The 18,763-nt window shown below is 41.3% G+C and overlaps 1 protein-coding gene across 24 annotated transcripts in view; it reads right to left on the bottom strand.

Moving 5' to 3' along the window:
- Nucleotides 1–1,944: 1,944 nt before the first annotated feature.
- Nucleotides 1,945–18,763, bottom strand: part of TNS1 (tensin 1) — a 404,124-nt gene continuing 387,305 nt past the window's right edge. For all 24 annotated transcript variants that reach the window (XM_020805096.3, XM_020805086.3, XM_078380947.1 and 21 more), the window contains 8 exons: nt 17,553–17,684; nt 15,291–15,383; nt 14,401–14,478; nt 13,486–13,557; nt 11,878–12,046; nt 10,859–10,927; nt 8,785–8,817; nt 1,945–6,697 (listed from right to left, as the gene is read on the bottom strand). In XM_020805096.3, coding sequence (XP_020660755.3) covers nt 6,553–6,697; nt 8,785–8,817; nt 10,859–10,927; nt 11,878–12,046; nt 13,486–13,557; nt 14,401–14,478; nt 15,291–15,383; nt 17,553–17,684 — 791 coding nt within the window. In that variant the 3' untranslated portion in view covers nt 1,945–6,552. The remainder of the gene's footprint in view (nt 6,698–8,784; nt 8,818–10,858; nt 10,928–11,877; nt 12,047–13,485; nt 13,558–14,400; nt 14,479–15,290; nt 15,384–17,552; nt 17,685–18,763) is intronic.

Here is an 18,763-nt window from a genome sequence, read left to right on the forward strand (position 1 = left end):
GGTTCTGGGCAAGTGAGGGACCCTGCCAAACAAAGTCTTTTCATGGGGATGAAGATGTTGGAGAACCAACCAGAATGCTAATGGCAAATAACAGAACCACAGTTTTCAAAATTAATGAAAAGAAACTTGAGATTTTTTTTAAAAAAATCAAATGTGGGAAAAAGAGAAGCAGCGATTCACCCATCCATACAAAAGAGCCAAGAAGGCTTAGCTCTTAGATGTGTGGCTTCGAATCCCATGTTTGTGAGACTGAATTGGAGTTGCCCTTTTTTCCCCAGACAGGCTCCACATTTGTAACAGTTATACAGCAGGTAGGTCCCAACCTGGTCCTTTCCATGCTGTGACACCTATGTACCTATGAGATCTGGACAGTGCAAATGGCTGGAGATCCTTGGCTCATTTTTTGACAAGAACGTTTCAAATTTTGCACATTTTTTTCATAAATTTGATGGAAAGAACTTGAGGTAAAGAAAAATAAAATAAAAAAAAAGAATGCAAGAGAAATCCAATTAATCAATTCTGACCACCCCCTCTTGTGTGAACACTTTCAGCATTCTCTCCAGAGACTCTGAACTGAGAGCCAGAGAGGGGGGTCATTATGTGGTCTGCCTCCCAGTTGATTTAACAGTGACAGAAAGAGTCAGTAACTGACCTTTCACCTCTCTAGTCCAAACTGGTGTGCAGTGGTGGGATTTTGGAGGAAGAGTATCCCCAATCACGGCCTGTCCAGCCTTTGCTCCAGTGAGAAGCCAACTCATTCTCCTTCTAGTTAGTGATGTCAGACTCTTCTGTGACACCTTCCCTTGGAATGGTGTAAATGCTTATCTGGCTATTACAATTTTTTTTAAAAAACAGCCTTCTCTAGTGTATCAAAAGTAGACCCAATAATGGCTATTGTTGACCATGATAATCAAGAGAATACTCTGGCTTTTATAGTGCAGTTGACAGCAGCTCAAGTGTTCATCTTCCTCTTTTTGTGTGTATGCTATGTATATATTCTAGAAATGCACAACAGTGAAGTGGACCTATTGTCAAATATTTCTGGACGCAGCACAAAAGCAACTCAAATCAAGGCTCTTTTGCATGAAGCCTAAAATGGCTACTAAATGGCTGGTTGACAAGAGATTCTAATGCCCATCGTTGTATATAAATAGGCCCTCTTTGCTCTTCATGTTTTGCTCCCATGCATCCGGTATAGATGCAGCTAGGGACAGGCTACTGAGCTGGTTGGGCGCATGGTCAAATTTGGCAGTGAATGTGCCCTCAGGCCAATATCCATACAAGGAGATTGACTAACTACAGTACTAGCTAACAGCCCCACACAGAATAAAAAAGTAGTCCGCCTCCAGGATGTAATGATTCATTAGGTCATTAATTCTTGTATCTCCATCCAGCAGGATGTCAAATAACCTCAGCAGCAGAAATATGCTAAAAATCTTTGCCAATGCATACAAGGTATGCTGACACAAAAAGAGGCACTCCTGTATTTAATGCTGGTCACCTTAGATTTTTCTCAGAGGTGTTGTGAAGGGAATTGAAGAAACAGTAAAAATGTTTACTTAATTTGAAGTAATACTTAAAACAAACAACTGCAGTCAGCAGGAGCTGCAGTTTGTTATAGTTGTTGTTTTCAAAAGAATAAGAATTAAGGCCTGAGGAAGTAGGATTTGAGGGTACTTGAATGGCTTTGCTCCTGTTCTTCCTCACAACCTTATCTTAATTTTGCCCATTTTTCACTGCTCAATATTTCCCTCAAATATTGTACTAACGCATAAAATTAGTTAACCCATCACCTAGCTTCTGAAGGGTGATCAGAGTTTCACAAATTGTCTAGAGAAAGAACAAAAAGGTATCAGAGCACAAAATTTAAAAACAACAAAAGTGACCTAGAAAGAAAGTAAAGAGGCACAGACAATAAATGTACAACCAACAAGAAGAGGAAAGTGCATTTCAAACAGGTATCTTTGGCAAGATTATGCAGTTATTTGAGCATGGTGGAGGGCATTGGTATGCATGTGCATTAAAATATAACACCATCTATTGAAATAGTAACATTATTACATAGCATACATGAGATAAAAATTACATTAGATCTCAGTCCCAAGCATTCGAAATAAGGTAATGTGTCTCCAGTGGAAGAATCTTGTGCTCTTTGAAGAAATAATCCACAAAGGCCATCAATTTGTTTGGAAATTCTAGTGGCTCCTTCCACATTTGGATTCAACAGAAGGTAAACTAAATGGGGTCTAGACCCTCTCCTCCACCTCTCAAGTACATCTGTGTCACAAAACAGCCTCTCTTATCTATGGAGACTGTGAGTGTGATTTAAGAGGTGTGTGTGAGAGAGAGACATCCTAACAGTGATTCACCAAGCCAGTCACTTTCTCACATTATAGACAAATATTTAGGCCAATGGTTCTCAACCGTGGGTCCCCAGATGCTCTTCGGCTACAACTCCTAGCACTCCTGACCAGCATAGCTAGTGGCAAAGGCTTTGGGGAGTTTTAGTCCAAGAACATCTGGGGGCCCAAGGCTGCACACCGCTAGTCAGATCACAATGGACAGGAACATAGTTTTGACAAACAGTTTAAAAGATAGATGACAGAAAAGGGGAAAGAGGGGACTGTTTCCTGTCCCCCCCCCAAAAAAGTGACATAATTTAAAAATGGATTTCTTTGCTCAGTTCCCATGTATCCAAGGATGTTCCACTCCTGTTACAATTGTATTGGCAGTCCATAAAAATGGACTGACTTGAGATGCTAAATCTCTCTCTCTCTCTCTCTCTCTCTGTGATCTTAAACATAACTGGAGAGGCACTATTGATGGTTGAGGGAAAGAAGGGAAAGGTAATTTCACACTTTGGAAACCCATTCAAGATATATAGAGAAACTGCGGGTTCTGCCGTGGAGAGCTCTCAATACTCCCTTCTCCAGCCCTTGTTTGTGCCTCTCTGGGTGCTCTGCCTCTCATATATTTTGTGAACCCCATATTCAGAACCACACTGGAGAATCTGAGAATCTGACCTAGGTAACACTGTGATGATACGTACAACAGTTATTCTTAAAATGCAGCTTTTGTCTAGAATATAAGCTGGGGAAGCAGTGAGTTACATAATGTGATTTGCTTTGCCTTTAAAACAAATGAGGAAAAAAAATCAGCAAGGATGTTTAAGAAGAAGAATCTTGAAATTATCATCTTCGGTGAGTGAGTTAGTGAGCAGTCCATGGCACGAAGTTGATACTCTGCTGACATGCATGGGTTTGCCATGATAATATTTATTTATATATTACCATTAGATGCTTATAACAAGCTTACTTCTGAATGGCAAAACAAAATGAATGACAAAATAGTGGCAGGACAGCAAATGTTGAAGGTGAAAAGTGGAGGTGGGGGACTGCAAATGTTTGAAAGTAGTGGAAAAGAATGAAGTCTGAAAAATAGAGACTTCCGAAAAATATATATATATATGTATATTTATAATATTTATATATCTATAGACACAGTGTTTCGCTAATTGATTAATGGCAGGGTGAGACAGTTGCAGGCAAGAAGGGGCAGGGGGATCATCTTGCTTGAATTTCTCAGAAGGAAGGAAATATTTGTAACCTACATAAAGAATAAGCATTCACAAATCTGGCATCCTGTCTGGTTATCGATGAAGCACAGAGCCTGGGCAATGACCCCAAAACCTGATGCTCCCACTCCATCCAAGCGCCTGTCTCAGCCATAGCTCTCCGATGCAAATCTCATGCTTTATACAGTATCCAGAAATTAGTCTCTCTCCACACACTTTCACACGTACACACACCCCTGACCCTCCCATCTGTCACAACAGTGTACCAATTCATACATGCTCAGTTGCTCAGGCAGACTGTTCAACAGTGTGGTGATGGCTATGAGAAAGGCCATACAGTTTCCCTTGCCCTGTCACACAAGAACAAAACAAAATTAGGGGGCTTGGGTAGAATGCAGGGTTGCCGTCACTTTTTGATACCTTGCCCACGTAAGGAATACTAATCGCTTTCCCCTAAGCTAGACATATAAGAAATTCTTAACATTGTAGGGGAAGGGGAGTAGGGCTGCAAATACTGGAGGAAATAAAGGATAGATGAAAGAGATATGGCAAAAAAAAATAAATACTTTTTGTGTAAATTTCACTTTTAAATTTTTTTTGACTAACTTACATTATTAGTATATTTCATACATACATACATACATATATATATAAATATATTATATCAAGGCAATGAGAGCGCCACACTCTCTAGGGGAATTTAGGTAACAGCATGACTTGGCATTTGTGGGTTGAGTTGTAGTGCATGTTGCATGACTTACAAGTCCCATCAACACACAGAGAAGATCTCTAAAGAGCATCCTCTCCACTAGTTCAGGTTCAGTATATATTTTTTTAAAGCCAAGGAAACATTTAAGGGAGATGTTGTTGTTTTTTTCATTACTGGTTCTTAATGAGTAGAGGTGCTGTAAAGCCCACCCACCCAAAAAGTCTGTTATGAGTCCCACACAGTGTTACCAAGAGAGGATGCATAAGTCTTACAGACCAAATACTTCTTCTCATTAACTCATGCTGCTGCCATCTATACTGTCTTTTTAGAGGTCCTTGCCTAGTCCCTGTTGGACCAGTTCATGGGGCAAGGCAATAAGCAGGGACCTTGACTCTATTTTAAGTAGAGATTGAAGAATTCACAATAAACCCATAGGATTTGATATGTGGGGACAGCTCTTTGTCTGTTTAGTACGAGAGTTTGTGTCTGGGATTTGCCAATTGCAGATGCCTGAGAGGATGATGAGAAAAATGCCACCATGCAACAGGAAGACCATGTAATGGATCCCTCCATTGGCCAAGCAAACATCTCCTGAAGATTCAGCCTCATCTTGACAAAGATACCCAGAGCCACTGGTTAACAGACAGTGATTATGTGGCTCCATAAGGAATGCCAGAAGTCATGCTAGTAAAAGAACTAGTTGGAGATGCCAAGCAGAGAAAGGCACACTTCTTCTCCTGGCACAACGCTACCTCATTTGCTGTGGAAATTGATGTACAATTGCTCTTTAGCCCAAAGAAATGTGCAAGGCAGAGGAACTGCCTTCCTTTCCACAACCAATGTAAATCAAGGAGAACATTGCCAACTGTGGGCTAGCAGATCAGCACAATGTCTGATGCTTGGTGCCACCAGTATTAGCAAAAGCAAAGTTCAACGAAGCAAGAGAATAGATTAATTTTTCTACTTACTAAACATGGAACATCCAATTACAGCCCCTGCTGGTTGGATCTCCTTTGGCTGCACTTGAGCCAGATACCAACCTGAGTCTTTTTGAGGATTATCCCTACAAAATCTTCCCACCCCTTTCCTCTTTCCCCAATCATATTTTTATTTTTTTGGTGCTAATGAATAATTTCCATGCTTTGTACAAATCCGCATGCATGTCTCCCAAAGGAGAAGGGAATAAACCCAGGCAGGGCTTTTACTTGACCTGCAAAAGGAATGGCATTCTCAAACTGCTGGTATTTTAATATTTTAGGGACAGTGTTGTCCTGAGGGAGGTTTTCTGTTGAAATGACCTACTGTGGACCTCCATGCATGGAGACCAGAAGATATTATTTTGATTTGGCTAGCATGCTCCTACTGTTAGCTAGAGAAAGATTACCCAGTCTGCAACTCTTGTGCACAGTTGTTATGTCCATGAGTATATGAACACAGACATACATACGTGTGTGTGTGTGTGTGTGTGTGTGTGTGCATGGGCGCACATGTGTGTAAGACTCTATGATAGATCTCACAATACTAATAAATGATCAGGAAGCTTTCCCCATAGCTGGAGTGATGGAGACCTATGTCCTTGGAAGAAGGACAGACGTCAGGTATAAACAGATAAAAATTCTGAATAACCAACTCTCAACATTCAGGAGATGCATGACCCTAACACTACAGTTATCCACAGGTACACATTAAAACATGTGTGCACTACACATACACAGACTCACATGCATGCACGTGCGCACAGACACACACACACACACACACACACACACTTCATACATTCAGCAGTTAAAGAGTTGGGAGCAATTACTTTCACAAACAGGTACCAAGGACGGCTTGTTTGGCATATCTTTCAATGGGATTCCTGCAGCTCACATATTCATGATTAAATTTGTATTTGCCTTATTTTCTAAACAAGCAACTACTATATAGTCCTACCCCACGTAGGTTAATAAGATCCGTGCTTTGGCCTGTGGGGCTGAATTCTCTGCTTTCATGCTGATCCAAAAGCTCAAACTGTCTCCACTTCTTAATCCAGACAAGGAAAGGCGGTGGCATGAGTTCCTTGGTTTGTTTGTTTGTTTGTTTTTTGCTTTGTACATACATTGGGTTAGGTTGAGCCTCCAACAATTCAGACCTTTCCCCCTCCTTCTGCCCCTTGGTTCACTTCCCTCGCTCACAATGCACTTCCTCGCACTCCCTCTCGGAACAACTCCAAGTCCTTCTTCAAAATTCAAGGGCAAGAAGCCCCCTGCTGGGGGAAGGCATCAGTTCATCTCTTCTGAGAGGAGCCAAACATAACTCTGGAAACAAAGTTGACAATGGCATCCGCTGGCTGATCAGGGTCCAGCTCAGCAAAGAGGTGACAGACGTTATCCGTTGTACTGCCTTGCTTCCTTGCCACAAAGCCGAAGAGCCTGCAGAAATGGCAGAGAAGTTAAAGATGCTGGGTGGAGGTCGGAATGAATGTGTGTGAGGTAAAACACTTTGACAGGCCAAGTAACTTTTTTAGATGATGGCTCTCAGAATCTCCTAGCCAACTTGGAGGGGAGGGTGTTAGGAGCCATAATCCAAATAAGTAATTTCCCAAAGCACTCTGGAAAGTTTACACTATTTGTGGAGTGGCAGTTGCTACCAAACTTAACAACCCTGGTGTCGTATTGGTGTATCAGATGAGATTATGTATCAACAGCCACTATCTTCTATCACCAGCACTGGAGACACAAGAACACAAAGCAAATGAACCAAACTGACATGGAATTGGATGGGAGATCCACTACTGCATCTCGAAAATATGAGACAGAGATTCCCAATACTAACCTATCTAAATACACACACACATATATACACACACATATATATTGTTAACACTTTTAAGGAAAGTTATAAATACTAAATGGAATGAGAACAAAATGTGATCCTGCTCCTGTCATTTCTAATTAGAGACAGAAAAATCCTGACAGCTGGAGATTCTAATAAAACACCCCTTACAATATACTATGTCTAAAATTAGTGAGAGCCAGAGCCTACTCCAAAGCTATTCACATAGCAGCAGCAGCAGCATGAGAGGAAAGGAAAAACAGGACTAGGGAAATGAAGGGGGAATCAAATGGCTGTGATTGCTTGAATTTTTATTCTTATATTCTTCAATGGAAAAAGAATTGTTTAAATTGGCAAAACCTAACTAATTCCAGAGATTCAAAGCTACACTGGCATTACACAAAATTAGGTCACTGCCACGTCCAGATCACAAAGATATGCCTTCAGTGCTGTCTTATCATTCAGAACAATCAATCTGGTAACATCTTTCAGTCATATTTTTGACAACCCCCCCCCCTTTTTTTTCTTTTTTGTTCGGTGAAGAAGAAAACCCTTGAAAGAGCCAGAATCCTGCTCACTGCAGGCGAAGTGCAGTGCTCTGCCCCCAGAGTGCCTGTCACCTCCACCTTACAATTGCACAAATTGGACACTGTTCCCTTGCAATGCACAAAGCCTCTCTTTGTGTAATAGGCTGCTGGATGCTTTCTTGTTCTATCTTTGAAAAACACCCACTGCTCACCCAATGAAGCACTGCTCAAGCAGTGCAAACAGACAAGAATCTTGTCAAGAAAGGAAGACCATCCAGGGACATTCAAACACATTTCAGTCTTTAGTGGTTCAAGATCTATGTGAAACCTGATGTCAACTAAATTTATTGTAAGGGCCATGCACATGTGTAAACCACATGTGGTTAGAAATGGGCTTTGCTGCTTGTTCAGGGATACAATGGTCATGTCCAGAAGGAAAAAAAGAAAAGAAGGGAACAAGCCCCACCATTTCATTAAAATTACACTCCATAGCTAGACTGTATGTCTAACAGTAAATGACAGGAGTTCTGGAGAAGCTCAACCAAGTGCAAGTTAAAAGGCGCACTTCATCCTTTGACTAAAACAGCATCATTTTCTGGTATTGGCTCTTGGTCTCTGATCTTTCTCAATGTGATGCTTTTCACCTTCAAAGTTAGGACTGTGGCTCAAAGCTGCAAGGAATCCCTGAAGCTGGAGAGACTCTTGCAGCCTAGACCCTAGATTGAGATTAAAATACTGTTCCCTGGCTTCTGAGACTGCCAGGTAAAGAACTGCCCCAGTTATGGGTCCAGGAGGATGGATGAGAGCTTTCATATCTGATTGGGTTCAGCTTTAAGTCAGTCATTGCACCACTCTGCATTGAGACTTGTATGTTCAGAAAGGATGCGCTGTATGAGCACGTACATGAACGTGCATGTGATCCCTCGCCAAAATCGAGTGTGCCCCTCTGGGTCAAAAGGTTTGCTGTCAAATGCAACCCAACTCTCCATCCAACCACCTCTTCTCTTAACTCTGCCTGGAAAACTATTTGATCCAAAGCCAATTAGGTCAAATGAAAACATTGCCAGCATAGGAGAGTGTGGCGACTATGGGAAAGGTATTCAGCCTAGGTGGTCATTATGAATGCTAATTCTGAAATAAATAAAAACAGGACTTACTTTGCAGACCCACCACTCTCTGACTTAGTCCACCTGAAGAGAAAAGGACAACCTCTGGTTAACCTCCAAAGGTGCAACAACAGGTAAGCAAACCAGAATAATATTCAGCTCAAATTTGTACAGAACAATGATAACTAGACAAGAGGAGAGGACAGCTTGGAAGTAAAACCTAGACTGATTCAAATGCCTGAATACTTTATTCCAATCCAGTGCCTGAAAAGAGAAACTTGTCTATGGCCTAGAAGGAAGATGACCCCTTCTGTCCCTTACTGTTTAGATCCTTGCTTCTTTAGAGAAACAATTTGTTACTTAGACCTGGCCCTTGGAAGGATTGAGTTTATAAATGGATGGGAAAATTACACTGAAATTCAAGTCTGAGCTGATGCTCCATGGCCTCAAATTCATGATTAAGAAGCTCTTCTACAGAACAATGAACAACACTGTAATTTTTCAAATCCGTTCTAGCTACTGACTTGCCAACTGGTGCCCAGTAGATTTAAGCCAATAAACCAAATGAGTTTTGATCTGAAACTGAGCCTTCACCATGTGCAAAGCAATGAAATACTTTTTAAAAAATCAACAGAGTTCACTTTGTCATTCTGACTCTCCACTGATAATGGAGTTCATTACAAAGAAGGATCAAATGTGTGAGAAGCCTGTAAATCTCAACCACTGTTGACAATTTTTCATGTTCCTGCTTAGGCATATTTCTTGGAACAACTAGTTTGGAGTTTGGAAATGAAAGAGATTTGGCAGTAGCACAGTAGGAGAATAGAATCTTAATTATGAGCATTTCTGCTCTCATTCAGATGCTGGAATCTGTGAGAAGGGCTCTCACAGAAGCAAAACACAAGAGGAAAAGGGTTCTGAGAAATCAACATTAGCTAGCTACCCACAACTCTCTCCTACTCAATCAATCCTGGTTTTCTTCATCCCAGTCAATAGTTTACAGAATAACCTGACATCTTCATATTTTAGCCTATTCAACCATAAGGTAGAATTAGGCCTTTCACCCAAAGGTGAAAGAGTCTCACTTTTTCATATTTTGTGTTTGTTTGTTGACTGCTGAAAGACAGCCTGTACAACACAATTATTTGTGTGAACAAAAAAGGGGGGCATGAGATCTTAATTTCATTTGTATTTCCTCAATCATGTAACTTTTCTTTCACTCTTTGTTTGCCAAATTAGCCAGGAAATTTTTCATCTAATAGCCTAAGAGCTCCTCTGAGTAGCCAATCAGAACATCTAGGGGAACAGGGATTTGTAATTTTATGATTAGTTTGTGAGAGTTCTTTATAACTTATGGGGTGCCAGAAGACACGGATGGGAAACATGGAACCTATAACACAAAAAGGGTTTTCCCTTTCATGTCAAGTGAAAATACAGGTATATGAAAAATGTGAAAATGAAATGACATCACTGAAAGAACTCAAAATGAAATAAGGAAATTTTCACCATGCACACACTTTGTTATAACTGATTTATAAAGAACATTCTGGACATTTCTAGTTGCTGTTTTTAGAATATGGAATGGATATAAGTTGGGAGTTAACTTTATAGATAAGAATTTATTCTATGAAATTCATGTTCCTTGTTATTTGCATCAGAGGTCTTCCTCTAAATGCCTTTTAGCTGCATATCTTTTTGGTGATGGCACATAGTTGTCCATTGTCCTCCCTTGAGATATTAAGGTGATTTACTCTATTAGGAACTCTTAATGACTCTTAATATTTTTCCCTGATTGCAGTATTTTTGAACACATCTTGCTACTGAAACATATTTCTTTTTAATGGCTTGCTGTTAGCATCTTTGGCAGCTTTCACTGAAGGAAAGGGTTAAAAGTCTTTTAAATAAATTAATGAATAGAATAAGAAGCATAGAGATACAGTACATAATACGAGGCAGGAGGACAATTTTTCCATTACATACATACACATAGGCAGCTTATGATAAGAGGAGTGAAGATGCATTGCCCAAAAATTTAGAGAAGAGCTCCACAGCCCTATGCAGGCACTGAACTATTTTGAGTTTCTGGAAAAGCAAACAAACAGCAACTTTTTATTTAAAGACTTACTTTCTCTCCTGTGGATCCACATCACAGAAAGTGACAGTGCTGATGGGATAATGTCGTCTGAAGAATAACCTGAAATAGGAATGCAGATAAGAGCAAATGACATGATGTCAAGGCAAATGGTGAAATAGTGACAGATCAACGATAGTGAATCCATCCATACAAATGACCTAAACATCCCAGGGGAGATCATCTTCAGGAGTCATGAGAATTTACTATATAAGTGCAGATAGTTATGATAAAACTATTAATCCAGATCAACTCTGCATATTAAAGGCTATTTAAACACTGATTGTTAGATTTGCTACAACCATCAACATGTCATTCTACCAATTATAGAAAGTATGAGCAACGAACAGCCTGCAGGCCACATGCTTTCCCTGGCCATCTCTGTGGTTTTCTATTCCCCTAACCACAACCCTCCAATTTAAAACTTTTCTTTGAGGTTTTTTTTTTCTCAGAAAGATACTTTGTGCCTTCTAAGGGGCAACAAGATCAATTTTGCCATCTTTTGAGGAGTTCCCACTAGCCCCCAACTTTTTAAAGTATATATTCAACCACCAGAAGACATAAGGGAACACTTTCTATTAAAAATGTGGGTTAATTTTTTTAAAAAAAATTGAAGCTATTTTTCAGATGACAAAAACACATGGTAGCAACCATTGCAGTACCTAATCGCTTTTTAAAGAATATATATATATTATTGATAAAATAATAAATACACAAACTGGTTGTTTTCGTTCCATTTAGTACCTTCAGAAATGTTTCACTTGGGCTACTAGCAAATAGCCACTGGCCATGCTGAGGTAGCCCATACTTGCACTATGGCAACATTGCCTTCTGAAACAGATTGTGATGCTGTGGCGCAGAGTGTGTGTGTGTGTGTGTGTTTAATTTATTTTTTGGCTGAAAGGCAGAAAGTAATTCACAGCATTTATGACTAACCAAAAGTTATCAGGACAGAACGTTTCTTTTATAAACACCAAGATGGCCCTCATCCCCAAATCCTTCAGGGTCCTTACTTCCTCTGGTTGTCTGTTAAGGTGATTCCTTGTGTTGAAACTTTAAAGTGGACAATAGTAGCAGAAGGTGGAGCATCTGCAGCCAGCGTCTCAGTGATGGCTTTGGCGATGGCCTGTGGCCCAGTTAAGGATTCCATTTCCACTGAGTTAATAAAGAGGACATTGCAGGCTGGAACAAAAAACAGCAGAGCCTTTAGAGTCATGGCACAGTGCAGGAGAAGTACAAAGGCTGAAGTTGGCACCATCCTGATGCTGATGCTGCTTGCACTGTGAGCAGGATGGTGCACATGTGTCTGCAGTCTATTTAATGTCTGCTCACAGAAGCCCTAAAAAATAACAGATAACTTGAGATTGTTATCTCACTGTCTTTTTCCATGGGGTCAAAATCAAATACAGGGTTACCGTGTAAACAAGCACAGGCCTGGAGAATATTGCTTCCAGGTCTAAATAGGTGGTTCTAAAACCTAAATAAGCAGAAACCTTAGTCAAATATCATGGAGGGAGGAGTGAGTCAAATCAACGTTCAGTGTAGCTGCTTCATGGCATACTATGACCCCAGTCCGTACAGTTCCCATGTGCTGTTTATCTCAGACATCAAGGCATAAGAGTCCATTTAATCCCAGTGTTCCTCAGAAAGGGCTGTGCTGGCCATGGCTTGTCCTCCAGTAAAACTGGAGGGGCCACCCTTTGACCATCTGTACCGTACACAGTCAACTGGACAAAGGGATTAAAGGAGCCCACAGGCAGGACCGTGCTTAGATCAGAGTTGGGAGACTGACCCCAACTCTTCCACTGGCCACTGTCAGGTACCACAGGCCTGCAGTATTCATTTAATTTCTCACCCTGATGAGGTCATTAAAAGAAATACAGTGGTGCCTCGCTAGACAGTTACCCTGCATGACAGTTTTTTTCGCTAGACATTGACTTTTTGCAATTGCTATAGCAATTCGCAAAACAGTGATTCCTATGGGGGAATTTCGCTGGACAATGTTTGGTCCCTGCTTCACAAACCAATTTTCGCTAGATGACGATTTTGACAGCTTCTTCCACGCTCACAAAAGAGGTGTTTTGGGACCTAAGCTTCGCAAGACAGCGATTTAAACAGCTGATCGGTGGTTCACAAAGCGGCTTTCCTATGGCCGGTCTTTGCTAGACAACGATGATTCTTCCCCATTGGAATGCATTAAACAGGTTTCAATGCATTCCAGTGGGGAAATGCTTTTCGCTAGACAATGATTTCACTAAACAGCGATTTCAGTGGAACGGATTATCATCGTCTAGAGAAGCACCACTGTAATTAGGGCCTCTCTCTTGATAGCCGTATTTTAGGCAAGCCTTTGACTGGTCAAAAGCAGTCCACAGTATGAATATCTCTCTCTGTGTGTGGTTTTTTAAAAAATTTGTCTTTGAATCTATGTGAAGAACTTGGACCAATACACCCATAAAGCTAGACAAGAAACAAGAAATTTGTTTCAAACTGAAATTTCAAAAACAAACTTTAAATGATAAATTAACCCTTTTCAGTGTGTTTTCCAAAATCATCCTTTTCCTTTTCCTTTTTGGTTTTCATTGTGATTTTAATTTGGGCTAATGGCTCCTTCCACTCACCTGCTCCTTGCTTGAGCAAGTCAGTTGCTGAGTTGCTAGATGAGGTTGTCTCTTTTGTTTCATCCATGGGATCTTTAAAAAAAGGGGGAGGAAGTGGGGAAAAGAAAGGAAGGAAGTATTTAACAGTGGCAAGAGCTTTTCTAAAGGAATATAACCAGACTCATTTCACTTATCTGTGTTACCATGCTATATTCACAAGGCACATGTTAAAATGTGGTTAAAAGAATACAGTCTTTTTTTTTCCTTATCAGTACTTTAATGCCTTTTGATGAAGAGATGGAAGATTCTCCTGCATTTCAGCATTTTTAAAAATGAAATAAGGAAGTATCTGTGAGAAATCAGCCAGGGAGAATAGAAAGGATTATTTTAGATTTACAGTATAAAGTCGTGGGAGATGTAATTCTTAGAGGAAGAACAGACAGACAGTTGTTGCTCATATTTTAGAATGACACTAATATCCTGCCTTCAATGAAACCTGTTAGCAGCGGAACACTTTACATTGATAGAAGGATATCACCACTGCTGTTACACATGGGGATGTGCTTTTGCTCTGCTCCTTCAGTAGGACAATTTCATAACCCCAATATGTAAGTCACATTTATACATGCAGTCTTCTGATTTGACACCCATCTTTTGTAACATATACAGACCGAACCTTAAAACAAAAGATGTGAACTTGGAAAGGAAGATTTTAAGATTCCCAAGTGGTTTGTATTTATCAGACCAGGATTAGGTAGGGGACTCCTCTTCTCACAGGTTTTGAACTCACACATCTGTATGTACTTATGCATGCATAAGCACACAACTACACACCCATTCCCCCTGCAAGATGACTATTCCATTTCATTTCCTCCAGGCATCCCTGCTCTTTAGTCTTTCCTCCCTATCCACAGGTCTTCATGCTAGTGCCTTTACCTCGATCAGGAATGACCAGCTTGCAGGGCAAGGCCAGAGGCATGATGGAGTGTTGGTACACCAGAGCAGATAGGCAACCTGAGAAAAGAAGAGGGAACACAGTCAAAAGAAATGAAAATTCATGGCATGATTCTACAATAGACTAGGGGCCAAGTCCTGTATCAAGCCCTAAGGTCTCTTGTGGCATCAAGGACCGTGGGAGTGTAATGGCCAGAAACTTCCAGCTGGCCCTGTAAGATTTTGACAGCTGTAGCAGAAGCCTGACAATGTATGATCCCCTCACATGAAGTAACACGGCATAACTGAGTGCTATACATCAGGGGTCCCCAACCCTTTTCACCCCGTGGACCGGCTGGGGAAGGTGGGGCACCCCCGTGCTCATGCGTATGCACAAGTGGCGGTGCTTGTGCGGGTGCGCTTGCGCTCATGCGCAAACGGCAACATGGTGCTTGCATGGGCATGCTGGAGCGTGCATGCATGGGTGGGGGGTGGAGCGGGAGGTCTGTCTCCACGGCCTGGTCCTGCTCAGGCCACAGACTGGCACTAGGCTGTGGACCGGGGGCTGGGGACCTCTGCTATACATTACTAACATCCTTGGAATGGTGGCATGATGCAATTCCCCTTGAATATTTAAAATACCTTTTGCTCAATGTATATTAAAATAAATAAATACTGAACCATAGCTCTTTCAGTTCTGGCAAAAGCCCCTGACACTTATGCAAATCCAGCTTTAATAGAGGAATTTTAATTTAATCTTACATTTTCTGTGCTCTCCTGTAAGGAGAAGAATAGGAATATCCTTATTGCCATTTAAATGACACCCACAAGAGGGCAGGATGGTACAGTTCTATATAAAAAAAGTGGAGGAAATTAAAAAAGGGAACACTCACCAAAATTCGGCTCATTGGGACATCCTTTTAGTTTCACACCTTTAGGGCTGGTTTCAATCAGGAAGTGTCTTACTAGCTCATTGGTGATATCTCCTGTGGGGACAAATCATAAAATGTATGACAAGTTCTCCTAAATCTTTTTATTCTGATGGACACAGGCAAAATTTCATTTCCTCCTGTCCTTCAGAGTGAAAGCAGGGGAAATTATAACTATGTATCTCCTCAGTTTATGACAACTGATCTACTTTACACGTCAATGACAAGCCATTCCCTCTTTGTTGACTATGGAAATAAGGCTACTTAACACATCAGATTTCTAGAACCCAGGAAAGAGGATATTAAAAGATAGTGTCATCTGGTCCTCAGTGCAGCTGTTTGTTGCTTGAAAAAGCCAATGCCTTATCCTCACACAGCCTGTCCGTTATGTTAATGCATTTGATGGCACCTAATTTAAAATCTGTTTTATAGCAAACCCATCATATAAATCACAGGCCCCAATTTCTAACACCACAGCTGAGTTCCCTTTCAGCAAAGTTTCTTGCAGTGTACAAAACCTTAGGCCACAAACAGAACTTAAGAGATAGCTTGTCATTCTGGGGAAGAAAAAATAATTTTGTGGAAAGATTAATAAGGTAGTCATTTTGTGTTTGTGAAATCAGTCTTCATGCGAAGTCCTGAAGGCCAATCATAAGATAATATAAGCTAATTTGTGTATGCCTGGAGGTGAGAAAATTTCCTGCTGTAAGATGCTTACTTGTTAAAGATTTTTCTCTTGTAAAACAGGTTGTTCTGAACTCCTGTTTCTGGATTGAGTCTCTGATCTATGTCTTTATTCTATGAGCCTGGTTTGAGGCTTGCTATTAGTGCAAGGTACACTTGCTGGACCCTTTTAACCATGACATATTACAACTGGCACAGAAACTGGCATCAAGATACTGCTGAATCAACATATTGAAATGTGCCAAAGGAGGAGGAGAAGAGGAGAAGCTTTGTTCCAGTTCCCTTCACTCCTGGTTTGTCAATAGTGATGGATGGACCCATGGATTCATGCATCCAACTTGGAACTGACCTGTTAAGTGCGTCTACTTAATAGATTACACCATCAAATATCTTGGGATTTGCTTCAAGTGAATTCAAAGTAATTTTTTCCTGCCTGCATGATACAAAAGCTAAATTGAATCTGTCCAGCCCTTTTGGCTCGCATGCTGGCTTTTTTCCTCTCCTTGCTAGAGGCTACTATTTTCTTCTTGGATGGGTTCAAAAGGGCTTTTTCCTGTGTAGATGGGAGGGGAGGCTTGTCTATAGAGGAGAAGGTGGGAAAGAACAGAAGGAGATGCACCAGCAAGGAGAAAAAGCAAAGCATGCTGCTTATATACCGCCCCATAGCGCTTCAAGCACTCTCTGGGCGGTTTACAATTTAATTATGCAGGCTACACATTGCCCCCCCCCCCCCAGCGAGCTGGGTACTCATTTTACCGACCTCGGAAGGATAGAAGGCTGAGTCAACTTTGAGCCGGCTACCTGGGATTTGGCTACCTGGGATTTGAACCCCAGGTCGTGAGCACAGTTTTAGCTGCAGTACAGCGATTTAACCACTGCGCCACGAGGCGCAGAAAAGAGAAGGAGGGGGCAGTGAAGGAGAGCAGAGTGGGGTGTATGTGTGAAGGAAAAGGGGGGCAAAAGGGGAGAGAGCTTGCATGCATATATAAAAGCAACATCAGTACCAAAGTCTCTGGTGCCATAATCTAACACTTCTTAAAAAAAAACAGTTCCCTCTCTGCCCCCACGGTCTTGTTTATCCTTATGCATTTTTAAACAGCTTCAGGAAAGTAGGAACTTTCTCACCAGCATTATAAGATAGGGAAATGATTGGGAGGAAGGAAAGCCTCAGTAAGGCGATTCCTTTGAACTGTAGACCTACAGGCACTTAAAATGGAAGCACAAGCTTTTCCTCCTCTGCTTCTGACTGCTTGTGTAATAGAAAACCAAATGCCCCAATATGACTTTCCCTTGCTGTGTAGTCACAACCTTTGTTAAGAGGATATCCCTCCACTGAATTTTGGGGAAGCCTGGAGAGATGCAGCAAGTTTCAAGAGCCATCTTAATCATTTAGGCCACAGAAAGAGACCAAATCTAGCCTCTATAGATTCTCCAAATACCAGCTGATATTAAAAGGATGTCTAACTTGTGTGTTTGTGAGGGAAAACAAGTAGATCTCCAGTGTTTGAGGGGTAAGCTATTAGACAAACAAAAACTCCTTACCTTTCTTGCTCTGTTGCACAACACCAGGAGGTGGAGAAGCAACTTTCATGGCCAGTCCATAGGCTCCCCGGAAGGAGTGGCTGTCCCGAATGATAAAAGCACCAGGTTCTTTATCCTTCAGCAATGCAATGGCTGGGGGAGAAATAGATACAAAAATGCATTTATAACAATGAACACTCAGCCTAGAAATATGAAGGAATTACTAAGTAGTAAGGTAATGAAGTGTGCAAGAGGAGGAGGAGAAGAGGAGGAGAAGCTTTATTCTAGTTCACTTCATTCTTGCTTTCCCAACAGCGATGGATGGACCCATGGATTCATGCATCCAGCTTAGAACTGATCTGTTAAGTCCATTTTTTGTTAAGAAGATAACCCTTTACTGAATCACTTAGGGAAAAACTGGAGGGATGCAGAAAGCTTCAAGAACCACATAATCTTTGAGGATGTAAGCATGGGAACACAGAAGGGACCTCCCCAAAGAATGTGAGGACTGAGAACGCATTCAGGTATCCCCTGGCCCGTGACAGCACCCTGTGAGCCAATCCTTTCACAACAGAAGCACCAATGGATTGATTCTGACATGAACAGAGGAGGAGGAGGAAGCTACAAACAGAAGCATGTTTGAATCTTAGGATATTTCTATCTATATAGCCCCATTCTGGGGTCTATGGCTATGGGACAAAGGGAATCAACCTGTTCTTCCCTAGCTGTAATATATACACCAGAAATGGCAGCAGATAAAGAACAATCCCAATGGAGATTGCCAGGAGATGGAGGCCTTTCTGTGCATGTTCAGTCTGTTGATAGCAGTTGTGGCCCTTGCAACCAACAAGGCTGTGTAACCTGGTTTGGAGGGCTGCAGCTTTAGTTATTTGTATTAACCTAATTTATAAGCTGCACAGAGTTCTGTTTTTTTCTCAGCTTCCTCATTTATGAATAGCATAATTCAAACAGCTCTGAGGGTGTTTCCTCCACCAGCCTCCCACCCAAGACATTTCTGGAGACTCAGCCTATGAATGAGCTATGAAATCTGCAGTGGAAACTCTATCTTGGGACACAGCAGTACTTGGAGCCAGTGGTGAAGTCATTGAGATCACGAGCAATGTCATGAGCAAAGGACAAAGACACTCCCTGCCCACCCACAACTTCTAAGGACATTGGTTGTCTCATTCCCCTTTACCACATGGTAAAGGGTGATGTAATTAAGGCAAGAG

The sequence above is a fragment of the Pogona vitticeps genome, chromosome 1 (genome assembly GCF_051106095.1).
Source record: "Pogona vitticeps strain Pit_001003342236 chromosome 1, PviZW2.1, whole genome shotgun sequence".
Classification (NCBI taxonomy): domain Eukaryota; kingdom Metazoa; phylum Chordata; class Lepidosauria; order Squamata; family Agamidae; genus Pogona; species Pogona vitticeps.